The sequence below is a fragment of the Carcharodon carcharias genome, chromosome 3 (genome assembly GCF_017639515.1).
Source record: "Carcharodon carcharias isolate sCarCar2 chromosome 3, sCarCar2.pri, whole genome shotgun sequence".
Taxonomy (NCBI): Eukaryota; Metazoa; Chordata; class Chondrichthyes; order Lamniformes; family Lamnidae; genus Carcharodon; species Carcharodon carcharias.
This window is the reverse complement of record NC_054469.1, coordinates 6,983,360-6,996,649: the sequence shown is the minus strand read 5'-3', so window position 1 is coordinate 6,996,649 and position 13,290 is coordinate 6,983,360. Positions and strand designations below refer to the sequence as shown.

The window sequence follows — 13,290 nt, the reverse complement described above, 5'->3', positions numbered from 1 at the left end:
CTGCGGGTGGATTCATTGTGGAGCATCCATGATGCTGAGATTATTGTAGACAGCACATTCAGTGAGGTGGTCACACCACAGGTAAAGACTGAATAGACAGAAAGGGGATGGGTGACCGTCAGGCAGAGTAGAAGAAGGCAGGTATTACAGGAATCCCCTGTGGCCGTCCCCCTCTCTAACAGATATACCGTTTTGAACACTGTTGGGGGAGACAACTTCTCAGGAGAAAGTCGCAGGAGCCAAGTCCATGGCACCACGGGTGGCTCTGTTGCACAAGAGGGGAGGAAGAAGAGTAGCAGGGCTATAGTGATAGGGGATTCAATAGTAAGGGGAGCAGGCAGGCGTTTCTGTGGCCTCAAAAGAGACTCCAGGATGGCATGTTGCATCCCTGGTGCCAGGGTCAAGGATGTCTCGGAGAGGCTGCATTCTGAAGTGGTACATATTGGTACCAACGACATAGGTAAAAAAAGGGACGAGGTCCTACAAGCTGAATATAGGAAGTTAGGACATACATTAAAAAGTAGGACTCAAAGGTAGTAATCTCAGAGTTACTACCAGTGCCATGTGCTAGCGAGAGTAGAAATAACAGGATATATCAGATGAATACGTGGCTGAAGAAATGATGTAGGGGGGAAGGATTCAGATTCCTGGGACATTGGGACTGGTTCTGGATAAGGTGGGACCGGGGGGGGGGGGGGGGGGGGGGGGGGGGGGCGTTTGCTAGTGCATTCAGGGAAGGTTTAAACGAGAATGACAATGGGATGGGGACCTGAGCAGGGAGACAAAGGAGCAGGAAACAAGGATAGAAACGAAAGACAGAAAAGTAAGAAGCAAAAGTGGAAAGCAGAAAAAACAAGGGCAAGAAACAAATGGGGTCATTGTGCAAAATAAAGCCAAGATGACTGACAAGATTAAAGAGACAAGTCTAAAGACATTGTATCTTTATGCACTGAGCATTCGCAATAAGGTAGGTGAATTAACAGCACAAATACATATAAACGGTTATGATATGGTTGCAATTACGGAGACATGGCTGCAGGGTGACCAAGGATGGGAACTGAACATCCAGGGGTATTCAACTTTTAGGAAACACAGACAAATAGGGAAAGGACGTGGGGTAGCATTGTTAGTAAAGGGGCAAATCAATGCAATAGTGGGGAAGGATATTGGCTCGGAAAATCATGATGTGGAATCTGATTGGGTGGAGATAAGAAACACCAAGGGCCAGAAACATTGGTGGGGTTGTCTATAGACCTCCAAACAGTAATGGAGGTGTAAGGGAAGACATTAAACAGGAAAGTAGAGACACATGCATTAAGCGTACAATTGTAATCATGGGTGACTTTAATCTACATATAGATTGGACAAATCAAACAAGCAACAATACTGTGGAGGAGGATTTCCTGGAGTGTACAGGATGGTTTTTTAGACCAATACCTTGAGGAACCAAGAGAGCAGGCTATCCTAGGCTGGGTAACTCTTTCGAGTACAAACCCATTTCCATCTGTTTCAGATGAAATTACATTGTTTCATAGTTTGCCATTGTGAGATTTGAACTCTTGATCTTGGGGTTACAAACCTAGTACCATAACCACTTGGCTATTTAGGCCAAGCTAAAAGGCAGATATAACTCTTTCGAGTACAAACCCATTTCCATCTGTTATCCTAGGCTGGGTATTGTGCAATGAGAAAGGATTAATTAACAATCATGTTGTATGGGGTCCCTTGGAATTGCTCATTAAGGTGGAGAGTGAAGAAGTTGAATCTGAAACTAGGGTCCTGAATCTAACTAAAGGGAACTACAAGGGTATGAGGCACGAGTTGGCAATGATGGATTAGGGAACCTTACTAAAAGGGTTGACAGTGGATAGGCAATGGCTAATATTTAAGGAATGTATGTATGAATTGCAACAATTATTCATTCCTGTCTGATGCAAAAATAAAACAGGAAAGGTGGTTCAACCATGGCTTACAAAAGAAATTAGGGGAGACATATAGAATTGCCAGAAAAAGCAGCAAGCTTTAGGATTGGGAGCAGTTTAGAATTCAGCCAAAGTGGACAAAAGGATTGACCAAGAAGGGGAAAATGGAGTATTGAGAGTAAACTTGCAAGGAACATAAAAACTTATTCTAAAAGCTTCTATAAATATGTGAAGAGAAAAAGATTAGTGAAGACAAATGTAGGTCCCTTACAGTCAGAAACGGGTGAAGAACAAGGAAATAGCAGAAGAATTGAACAAATATTTTGTTTCTGTCTTCACAAAAGAGGACACAAATAACTTCCCAGAAATGTTAGGGAACCAAGGGTCTAGTGAGAGGGAGGAATTGAAGAAAATCAGTATAAGTAAAAAAAATAGTGCTAGAGAAATTAATGGGGTTAAAGACTAAAAAGTCCCCAGGGCCTGAAAATCTACATCCCAGAGCACTAAAGGAAGTGGCCCTGGAAATATTGGATGCATTGGTGGTCATCTTCCAAAATTCTATAGACTCTGGAGCAGTTTCCACAGATTGGAGTGTGGCAAATGTAACCCCACTATTTAAAGAAGGAGGGAGAGAAAATATAGAGAATTACAAACTAGTTATACTAACATCATTAGTGGAGAAAACGCTAGAGTCTGTTATAAAAGACATGGTAAGAGAACACTTGGAAAGCACTAACAGGATTAGACAAAGTCAGCATGAGTTTATGAAAGGGAAATCATTCTTAACTAATCTACTGGAGTTTTTTGAAGATGTAACCAGTAGAATAGATAAGGGAGAACCAGTGGATGTGGTGTATTTGGATTTCAAGAAGTCTTTTGATAAGGTCCCACATGAGAGGCTAGTGGGCAAAATTAAAGCTTATGGGATTGGGGGTAATATACTGGCATGGATTGAGAATTGGTTGACAGACGGGAAACAGAGTGGGAATAAGTGGGTCTTTTTCCGGGTGGCATGCAGTGTCTAGTGGTGTACCGCAGGGATCAGTGCTTGGGGCCCCAGTTATTCACGATATATATAAATGACTTGGATGAGGGAACCAAATGCAATATTTCCAAGTTTGCTGATGACACAAAACTGGGCGGGGTTGTGAGTTGTGAGGAGGATGCAAGGAGGCTTCAGGGCGATTTAGACAAGTTTTCTGTTGGGCAAAGACATGGCAGATGCAGTATAACGTGGATAAATGTGAAGTTATACGCTTCGGTGTGAAAAACAGAAAGGCAGAGTATTATTTAAATGGCGATATATTGGGAAATGTAGACATACAGAGGGATCTGGGTGTCCTTGTACACCAGTCAATGAAAGTAAATAGGCAGGTGCAGCAAGCAATTAGGAAGGCAAATGGTATGTCGGCCTTCATTGCAAGAGGATTTGAGTTCAGAAGGATGTCTTACTGCAGTTATACAAGGCCTTGGTGAGACCACACCTGGAGTATTACATGCAGTTTTGGTCTCCCTACCTAAGAAAGGATAAACTTGTTATCGACGGAGTGCAGCAAAGGTTCACTAGGCTGATACTGGGGATGGCAGGACTGTCGTATGAGGAGAGATTGGTTTGACTGGGCCTGTATTCACTGGAGTTTAGAAGAATGAGAGTGAATCTGATTAAATTGTATACAATTCTAACAGGGCTAGACAAACTGGATATAGGAAGGATGTTTCCCCTGGTTGGGGAGTCTAGGACCAGGGGCCATAGTCTCAGGATATGGGGCAGGCCATTTAGGACTGAGATAGGGAAAAATGTCTTCACTCAGAGGATGGTCAACCTGTGGAATTCTCTACCACAGAAGACTGTGGAGGCCGGGTCACTGAGTATATCCAAGAAAGAAACTGATAAATCTTTGGATATTAGGGGCATGAAGGGGTATGGAGAGAAAGCGGGAATATTGCATTGAAATAGAGGATCAGCCTTGATCATATTGAATGGCGGAGCAAGCTCCAAGGGCCAAATGGCCTACTCCTGCTCCTAGTTTCTATGTTAAAGCAGGGCACTTAGAAAGATTCAAGGCTTTGTAAAAGGGAAATCATGTTTAACCAATTTATTGGAGTTCTTCGAAGGAGTCACATGCACTGTGAAGGGGAACTGGTGGATGTACTTTACTTAGATTTCCATAAGACATTTGATAAATTGCCACATCAAAGGTTACTGCAGAAAATAAAAGCCCATGGTGTAGGGGGTAACATATTGGCATGGATAGAAGTTTGGCTAGCTAACAGGAAGCAGAGAGTAAGCATAAATGGGTCTTTTTCTGGTTGGCAAGATGTGATGAGTGCTGTGGCTTCAACTTTTTCCAATTTATATATATGACATGGATGAAGGGACTTAAGGAATGGTTGCTCAATGTGCTGACACAAAGATAGGTAGGAAAGTAAATTCTGAAGAGCAAGTTAAGAGGCTACGAAGTGACATAGATAGTGATTGGGCAAAGATCTGGTAAATGGAGTATAATGTGGGCAAATGTGAAATCTTTCACTTTGGTAGGAAGAATAAAAAAGCTTATTATCTAAATGGTGAGAGATTGCAGAGCTCTGAGATGCAGAGGGATCTGGGTGTCCTGGTGCACAAATCACAAAAGGTTAGCTTGCAGGTACAGCAGGTAATTAGGAAAACTCATAGAATGTTATCATTTATTGTGATTACAAAAGTAGGGAGGTTATGCTTCAGTTGTACAGGACACTCATGAAACCACATCTGGAGTACTGTGTACAGTATTGGTCTCCTTATTTAAAGAAAGATGTAAATGCATTAGAAGCAGTTCTGGTAAGGTTTACCAGACCAACACCAGGAATGGGTGGGTTGTCTTATGAGGAAAGGCTGGACAGGTTAGGCTTGTATCTGCTGGAATTTAGAAGAGTAAGATGTGATTTAATTGCAACCTTTAAGATCCTGAGGGGTCTTGACAGGGTGGATGTGGAGATGATGTTTCCTCTTGTGGGAGAATCTAGAACTAGGGGTCACTGTTTAAAAATAAGGGGTCACTCATTTAAGACAGAGATGAGAAATTTTTTCTCTCGGGGGGTTGAGTGTCTTTGGAACTCTCTTCCTCAAAATATGGTGGAAGCAGAGTCTTTGAATATTTTTAAGGCAGAGTTAGATAGATTAACAAGAGGGTGAAAGGTTATCGGGGGTAGGCCGAGTGGCCCACTCCTGTCACTAATTCGTATGAAAATATAGACTGTACCAAACATCTTATAATATTCTCTGCACCACTTCCCTGTTACTTGCTGATTTTGCCTATTTTTGTTACTGCACGATTGTCACATCTTCCCATGTTATTAACCTGGTTACTTCTCTATATATGAATTTTTCGATGCAAGTCACGCTGCAATTCAGCTTTTGGACTGTGAACTTATTTCTTGAAAAACATATCATTATTTTTATTCAAGTGTTTGATGGAAAAGTAAACAGGGGAAGCAGTGTGAGTTTATCTTTTTGAGCACAGCAATCTCAAAGCTGATGCAGTAAGGTAACCACACCTACACTCCCTAGACCTGCTGTGACAGTCCACATTTATTACAGTGAGAGATGTCTATGCAGAACAATGGAACACTTTTTTCCATTGGACATGCAATCTCATCAAAGACTCCCAGGACAGGTACAGCACGGGGTTAGATATAGAGTAAAGCTCCCTCTACACTGTCCCCATCAAACAGTCCCAGAACAGGTACAACACTGGGTTAGATACAGAGTAAATCTTCCTCTACACTGTCCCAATCAAACACTCCCAGGACAGGTACAGCACGGGGTTAGATACAGAGTAAAGCTCCCTCTACACTGTCCCCATCAAACACTCCCAGGACAGGTACAGCACGGGGTTAGATACAGAGTAAAGCTCCCTCTACACTGTCATGTGAACCTACAAATTAGGAGCAGGAGTAGGCCACTCGGCCCTTCAAGCCTGCTCCACCATTGAAGAAGACCATGGCTGATCTGATTGTAACCTCGGCTCTACATTCCCATCTGCTTCCAATAATCTTTCACTCCCTTGTTTATCAAGAATCTATCTACCTTTACCCGAACATTCGAAATAGGGGCAGAAGTACGCTATTTAGCCCATCAAGCCTGCTCCGCCATTCAATAAGATCATGGCTGATCTGTTTGTATTTCCAATTTCACATTCCCATCCACCCCCGATAACCTTTGATTCCCTTGCCTAACAAGAATCTATCTACCTCTGCCTTAAAAGTATTTAATGACCCTGTCCCCACCACCTTCTGAGGCAGAGAATTCCAAAGTCGCACAACCCTCTGAGAAAAAATTTTCTCTCCATCTCTGTCCTAAAAGGGTGACCCCTAATTTTAAAACAGTGCCTCCTAGTTCTGGACTCACCCACAAGAGGAAACATTCTTTCCACATCCACCTTGTCAAGGCCGTTCAGGATCGTGTAAACTTCAATCAAATCACCCCTCACTCTTCTAAACTCCAGTGGAAACAAGCCCAGTCTGTCCCACCTTTCCTCATAAGACAACCCACTCATTCCAGGTATCAATCTAGTAAACCTCCTCTGAACCACCTTCAATGCATTTACATTCTTCCTTCTATAAGACCAAAACTGCACACAGTATTTGAGATGTGATCTCATCAATTCCCTGTATAACTGAAGCATAACATCCTTACTTTTATGTTCAATTCCTCTCATAATAAAGGATAACTTTCCATTAGCCTTCTTAATTACTTGCTGTACCTGCATACTAACTTTTTGTGACTCTTGCACTGGAACACCTAGATCCCTCTGCACGTTGGAATTCTGCAGTCATTCTCTATTTAAGTAATGCTCTGCTTTTTTATTCTTCCTGCCAAATGAACATATTTTGCCATGTTATACTCCATCTGCCAGATTTATGCCCACTCACTCAACCTTTTTTTTATTCATTCATGGGATATGGGCTTCACTGGCTGGGCCAGCATTTATTGCCCATCCCTTGTTGCCCTTGAGAAGTGGTGCTGAGCTGCCTTCTTGAACCGCTGCAGTCCATGTGGTGTAGGTACACCCATAGTGCTGTTAGGAAGGGAGTTCCAGGATTTTGACCCAGTGACATTGAAGGAATGGCGATATATTTCCAAGTCAGGATGGTGAGTGATTTAGAGGGGAACTTCCATGTGGTGGTGTTCCTATCTATCTGCTGTCCTTGTCCTTCTAGATGGTAGTGGTCATGGGTTTGGAAGGTCCTGTCTAAGGAGCCTTGGTGAAATCCTGCAGTGCATCTTGTAAATGCTACACACTGCTACCACTGTGCGTCAGTGGTGGAGGGAGTGAATGATTGAGGAAGGGGTGTCAATCAAATGGGCTGCTTTGTCCTGAATGGTGTCAAGCTTCTTAAGTGTTGTGGGAGCTGCACTCATCCAGGCAAGTGGGGAGCATTTGATCACACTCCTGACTTGTGCCTTGTAGATGGTGGGCAGGATTTAGGGAGTCAGGAGGTGAGTTACTTGTCACAGGATTCCTAGCCTTTGACTTGCTCTTGTAGCCACAGTATTTAGATGGCTAGTTCCATTTGGTTTCTGGTCAATGGTAGCTCCCAGGATGTTGATAGTGGGAGATTCTGTGATGGTAATGCCATTGAACGTCAAGGGACGATGGTTAGATTCTCTCTTGTTGGAAACAGTCATTGCCTGGCAATTGTGTGGCGTTAATGTTACTTGCCACTTGTTAGCCTAAGCCTGGATATTTTCCAGGCCTTGCTGCATTTGGACATGGACTATATGCATCTGCAAACTCCTTATATATTCACAACATTCTTTGCTTTCTTTGTGTTGTCTGCAAATTTAGCTACCATGCCTTCACTCCCCTTATTTAAATCATTAATGTAAATTGTAAAAGGTTGAGGCCCCAGCACAGACCCTGCTCATCATATTCTGCCAATCAGAAAAAGACCCATTTATGCATTCTCTCTGTTTTCTGCCAGCCAGCCAATCTTCTATCTATGCTAATATGTTACCCTCTACACCAGGAGCTTTTATTTTCTGTAATAAGCCTTGCTGAGGCACCTTATGAAATGCCTTCTGGAAATCCGAGTACAGTATGTCTACAGGCTCCCCTCTACCCACAGCACGTTACTCAAAAAATATTGAAAGACTCTACTTCCACTGCCTTTAGAGGAAGAGAGTTCCAAAGACTCAGTACCCTTGAGAAAAAATTTCTCATCTCTGTTTAAATGGGCGATCCCTTATTTTTAAACAGTGACCACTAGTTCTAGATTCTCCCACATGAGTAAACATCCTCTCTACATCCACCCTGTCAAGACCCCTCAGGATCTTTTATGTTTCAATCAATTTGCCTCTTACTTTTCTAAACTTCAGTGGATACAAACCGAGGCTGTCCAACCTTTGCTCAGCATCCATTCCTGATATTAGTCTAGTAAACCTTCTCTGAACTACTTCTAATGTATTTGCATCTTTCTTTAAATAAGGAGACCGATACTGTATACAATCTCATCAAACATTCCCAGGGCAGGTTGAGCATGGGTTAGATACAGAATGAAGCTCTGACCATTCTGCCCTACAATTGCACCCAGTGCATCACTTTCTATCTTCCATATCAATCGTTGAGAGTAATTTATGGAGTAGGACTGGGAACTGCGGCTGAATTCACACTCCGAGCATCCCACACCTATTGGGAATGGCAAGAAGAGAATCGGAGAGAAAAAAAACACTCAACACACAACAAGACAAAAATTTTACTGGAGATTGAAACCAATTAAATCTCATGATACAGTGACCCTGCAGTGAATCTTGTCTGATGATCCTGGTGTGAGCTTAGTGATTCTCCAACTCGAGTGGGTTGGTCTCAACTCCTAGGGACTCAGAGTCCATTTCACTGCCATCTGGTCATTTCCTCCCATCTCTTTGAAGGTGCTGAGTTTTTGCTGATCAGCCTGTAGGTGACCACACGATGGCCTTGTGTCTGAGCCTATGGGGTAAAGTTCAACTTCTCCAGGGTATCCTGTGTCATACCAGTGAGGTCAAGGGTCAGGGTCATTCTCATCCCCTTTGGCGATTGTGCCATAAAATTGCAGTTCCCATGGTGACAGAGTGAGGGTCACATTGCCTGTGCCCGCTGCTGTGTGTCCAGTGCTTGCTGTAGTGCCATGAGCCCAGAGGTCAGCAGGACATTCTGCACATCCATTTTCTTCAGCCCCAGCGGACCATCCAGCTGAAGCTCTGCCACCATGCCAGCCAGACAAACGGCCAGGCTGCCTACAATGCCATACAGGTTGACGGTGAAGAGGCAGACAGTCAGGACAGAGAGGATAGGAGCAGCGATGGACAGTCTGACTGCCGCCTCCCGACCCTCTTCGGCCATATTCTCGCAGCAGGCTGCGGCAAGAATACCGCAGGCCACTGCTGAGTTAGCGGCCACACAGTCATCACTGAGCCAGTGGAAGCCAAAGGAAACAAGAGGCAGCCCGATGACCATGGAGACCCAGCTCACCTTTTGCAGGCTGATGGTGAGGAGAGGAGGTGGCTCCTTGCTGTACGAGTGGATGATGCCCACAGCACCTGTGCAGGCATGCATAAGGAAGCCAGCGGCAGAGCCCAGGTTCACCTAAGGAACAACGCAAAGACATTGGAGACATTCTGGGGCACTCCCATCGTACAATCACTCGTCAGCTTATTGCTCCTATCACTATTCCCGGGTTAGTGATTGTCTTTATATCGGACTCAAACTAAAGCTTCATGTATTACTCATCCCTTCTTGCCATGAAGGCACTGGGAGTCAACCAGACAGTGTGGAACTATAGAGCCTCCTGCAGACCAGACCAGGGAAACTCCACAGCATTGCTTCGCTGCAGGATTTCAGAGTCAGTTGGGGGAAAGGTTTATTTTCAACTCCCCCTAATCCTTCCACCAATTACTTTAAATCTGTGCCCCTGGTTATTGACCTTTCTAAAGGAAAGAGGTCTTTCCTATCCAGTCTGGGCTGGTGGGGGTGGGGTTCCCAAACTGGGTTGCAAGCAACTGCGTTCCCGAACTCTGAGGAAGTAATGGTGGCTGCAGAGCGGAGATTCGGGTTTGGCAAGGACAGTCCTGGAATCGGCTGTAAGGCCTCTTTAAAATGGGCCCAGTTTTTTTTTTTGCCTGTTGGCTTGGCTTAATCCCATGTGATCTCAGGCCCGATCACTGACACCAGCAGAGCCTGGAAAATGTTAGGCATCTTCATTGTTTTTTGTACCCCTGCTGTTTGAACTCCCACCCTGCTCAACGACTCTCCCCTCCGCCCCGCCCCACCCCACTCCACCCCCAATTTTCACCTTGTGGTCGCAGAAAGAAAGATTGGGGAGCTCTACCCTCACTCCCTGATCATTTCATTCCTCAATTAAATCTCCCCTCAGCCTCCTCTGTTCCAAAGGAAACAAGCCCAGTCTATCCAATCCTTCCCCAAGGTGAAAATAGCCCAGCCTTGGCAACATCCTTGCAAATCTCCTCTGCACCCTCTCCAGTCCGATCACATCCTTCCTGTAATGTAGTGACCAGGTCAGTGGTTGTGTAGTGAGGACTCACCTTATGGGCACGATGAGTGGCCAACAATGCTGCTGCACACAGCAGGAGGTTGGAGATCACCATGCTCCATTCTCTCTCTTTGGACACTAACTTCATACACCCCGTCCCCAATGGCATCTCCTCGATAATTACAGCGTGAGCATAGAGTTCTAGAAAAAGAAAAGGCTCAGGTTAGTAAACACTGGGCAAATCCAAGAAAACTCAAGGTTGTACCCCTAATATTTCAAGAGTAGATAGGGAGAAACCGTTCCCACTCTTGGAAGTATCAAGAACAAGACTTAAAGTCATTGGCAAAAGAAGCAAAAGCGACATGATGAAAAACTTTTCTCACAATGAGGTGGGAGGCCCAGGCTCAGGCCCGGGGGGGGGCAGAGCACAGGGGGAAAGTGTGAGGGAGCCGGTGGGGGGGTGCGAGAGCACAGGGGGACTGAACAGCATGGGGGAGGGGGCTGGGGAAAGACAAGCACAGGGGGCTGAGGGGTGGTTAGAGAACAAGAGGGGCTATTGAGGGAGAAGCTGGGGCGAGAGTGAGTATGGGGCAGTGGTAGAGTGGGTGAGGGGCTGTGGTAGAGTGGGTGAGGGGCTGTGGTAGAGTGGGTGAGGGGCTGTGGTACAGCGGGTGAGGGGCAGTGGTAGAGTGGGTGAGGGGCTGTGGTAGAGTGGGTGAGGGGCGGTGGTAGAGTGGGTGAGGGGCTGTGGTAGAGTGGGCGAGGGGCAGTAGAGTGGGTGAGGGGCTGTGGTAGAGTGTGTGAGGGGCTGTGGTAGAGTGGGTGAGGGGTTGTGGTAGAGTGGGTGAGGGGCAGCGGTAGAGTGGGTGAGAGGCAGTGGTAGAGTGGGTGAGGGGCAGCGGTAGAGTGGGTGAGGGGCAGCGGTAGAGTGGGTGAGAGGCAGTGGTAGAGTGATTTGACATAGTCTATTTGGACTTCAGCAAGGCTTTTGATAAGGTCCCGAATGGGAGACTGATAAGGAAGGTAAGAGCCCATGGGATCCAAGGCAATTTGGCAAATTGGATCCAGAATTGGCTGAATGGCAGGAAGCAGAGGGTGATGGTCAAGGGCTGTTTTTGTGACTGGATGCCTGTGTCCAGTGGGGTTTCACAGGGATTGGTGTTGGGTCCCTTGCTGTTTGTGGTATATATAAACAATTTAGATTTGAATGAAGGAGGGTTGATCAGTAAGTTCGCGGATGACACAAAAATTGGTGGGGTGGTAAATAGTGAGGAAGATAGCCTTGGATTACAGGAGGATATAGATGGGCTGATCAGTGGCAAATGGAATTTGATCCCGATAAGTGTGAGGTGATGCACTTGGGCAGGACAAACAAGGTACTGAGGATCAAAGGGACCTTGGTGTGCATGTCTACCGGTCCCTTAAGGTAGTAGGACAGGTAGATAAGGTGGTTAAGAAGGCATATGGGATAGCCGAGGCATAGAATATAAGAGCAGGGAGGTTATGCTGGAACTGTATAAAACGCTGGTTAGGACACAGCTAGAGTAATGCGTGCAGTTCTGGAATCTGCATTATAGGGAGGATGTGATTGCACTAGAGAGAGTGCAGAGGAGATTTACCAGAATGTTGCCTGGGCTGGAGAGTTTTAGTTATGAGGGAAGATTGGATAGACTGCGGTTATTTTCCCTGGAGCAGAGGAGATTGAGGGGGGACATGATTGAAGTATATAAAATTATTAGGGGCGTAGACAGGAAGGAACTTTTCCCCTTGTGGAGGGATCAATAACCAGGGGGCATAGATTTAAGGTTAAGTGGCAGGAGGTTCAGAGGGGATGTGAGGAAGAATTTTTTTACCCAGAGGGTGGTGAGAATCTGGAACTCACTGCCTGAAAGGGTGGTTGAGGCAGAAACCCTCATAACATTTAAGAAGTATTTTGATGTACACTTGCGATGCCTTGGCATACAAGGCTATAGGCCTAGTGCTGGGAAATGGGATTAGAATAGTTAGGTACTTGTTTGAGCGGCACAGACTCGATGGGCCAAAGGGCCTTTTTCTGTGCTGTAGACCTCTATGACTCTATGGGTAAGGGGCAGTGGGAGAGTGGGTGAGGCAGTGGGTGAGGGGCAGTGGGTGAGGTGAAGGGGCAGTGGGTGAGGGGCAGTGGGTGAGGGGGAGGGGCAGTGGGTGAGGGGGAGGGGCAGTGGGTGAGGAGCAGTGGCATTGCGGGTGAGGGGAAGAGCGGGTGAGGGGCAGTGGGTGAGGGGGAGGGGCAGTGGGGGAGGGGCAGCGGGGGAGGGGTTTTGTTGATAATTTTCTCCTTGCTGTAACCGAACATAACCACAAGGGGGTGCTGCCCTCCCAAATTGGGGTCATGACAGCACCGGTTTCCATGGAACTTAGCCCCACCCCCTGTCCCAGCCCCGCCCCCTCATCCCATCTCCCCGGCCCCGCCCCCATCTCCCCGGCTCTGCCGGCCGTGCACCGCATTCTCGACCACAGAATTCAGCCTTTCTCACTCTCCTGTTCCTGTTACGACTCTCAAAAGGCACCGAATATCTCCCCGCGCCAAGACCGAGCCCGAACTCCTGCTCAGGCCACCTTCACCGAGAGGAAATCGTCAAGCCGGGCCAGCTGACAAAGAGACGCAGTGCACACAGTTAAAAAGGATCAGCCGCCAACAAGTGACGCCGGAGGAGCAAAATATCGCCTGCAGGAAACATGGGAGGGCACCGCCACCTGCTGCCCGTAGGAGCAAATTACAGCTTTAAAAACGGAGGGCACCGCCACCTGCTGCCCGTAGGAGCAAATTACAGCTTTTAAAAACGGAGGACGCCGCCATCTGCTGCCCGTAAGTGCAAAT

At 46.2% G+C, this 13,290-nt stretch overlaps 1 protein-coding gene across 1 annotated transcript; it reads right to left on the bottom strand.

The window, feature by feature from the left end:
* Positions 1 to 8,734: 8,734 nt before the first annotated feature.
* LOC121276549 lies at positions 8,735 to 13,076 on the bottom strand. The gene is made up of 3 exons (XM_041185100.1): positions 12,947 to 13,076; positions 10,483 to 10,631; positions 8,735 to 9,526 (listed from the first exon to the last, which is right to left on the bottom strand). Exons 2-3 carry the CDS (start codon positions 10,597 to 10,599, stop codon positions 9,020 to 9,022), a joined length of 624 nt encoding a protein of 207 aa, XP_041041034.1. The 5' UTR covers positions 10,600 to 10,631; positions 12,947 to 13,076; the 3' UTR covers positions 8,735 to 9,019.
* Positions 13,077 to 13,290: the final 214 nt, after the last annotated feature.

Coding starts and splice junctions, on each gene's coding strand:
- LOC121276549 (XM_041185100.1), bottom strand. CDS start 10,599: ATGCCATTGGGGACGGGGTGTATGAAGTTAGTGTCCAAAGAGAGAGAA. Junction 9,527..10,482: donor CCACTCATCGTGCCCATAAG/GTGAGTCCTCAC, acceptor GTTGTTCCTTAG/GTGAACCTGGGCTCTGCCGC.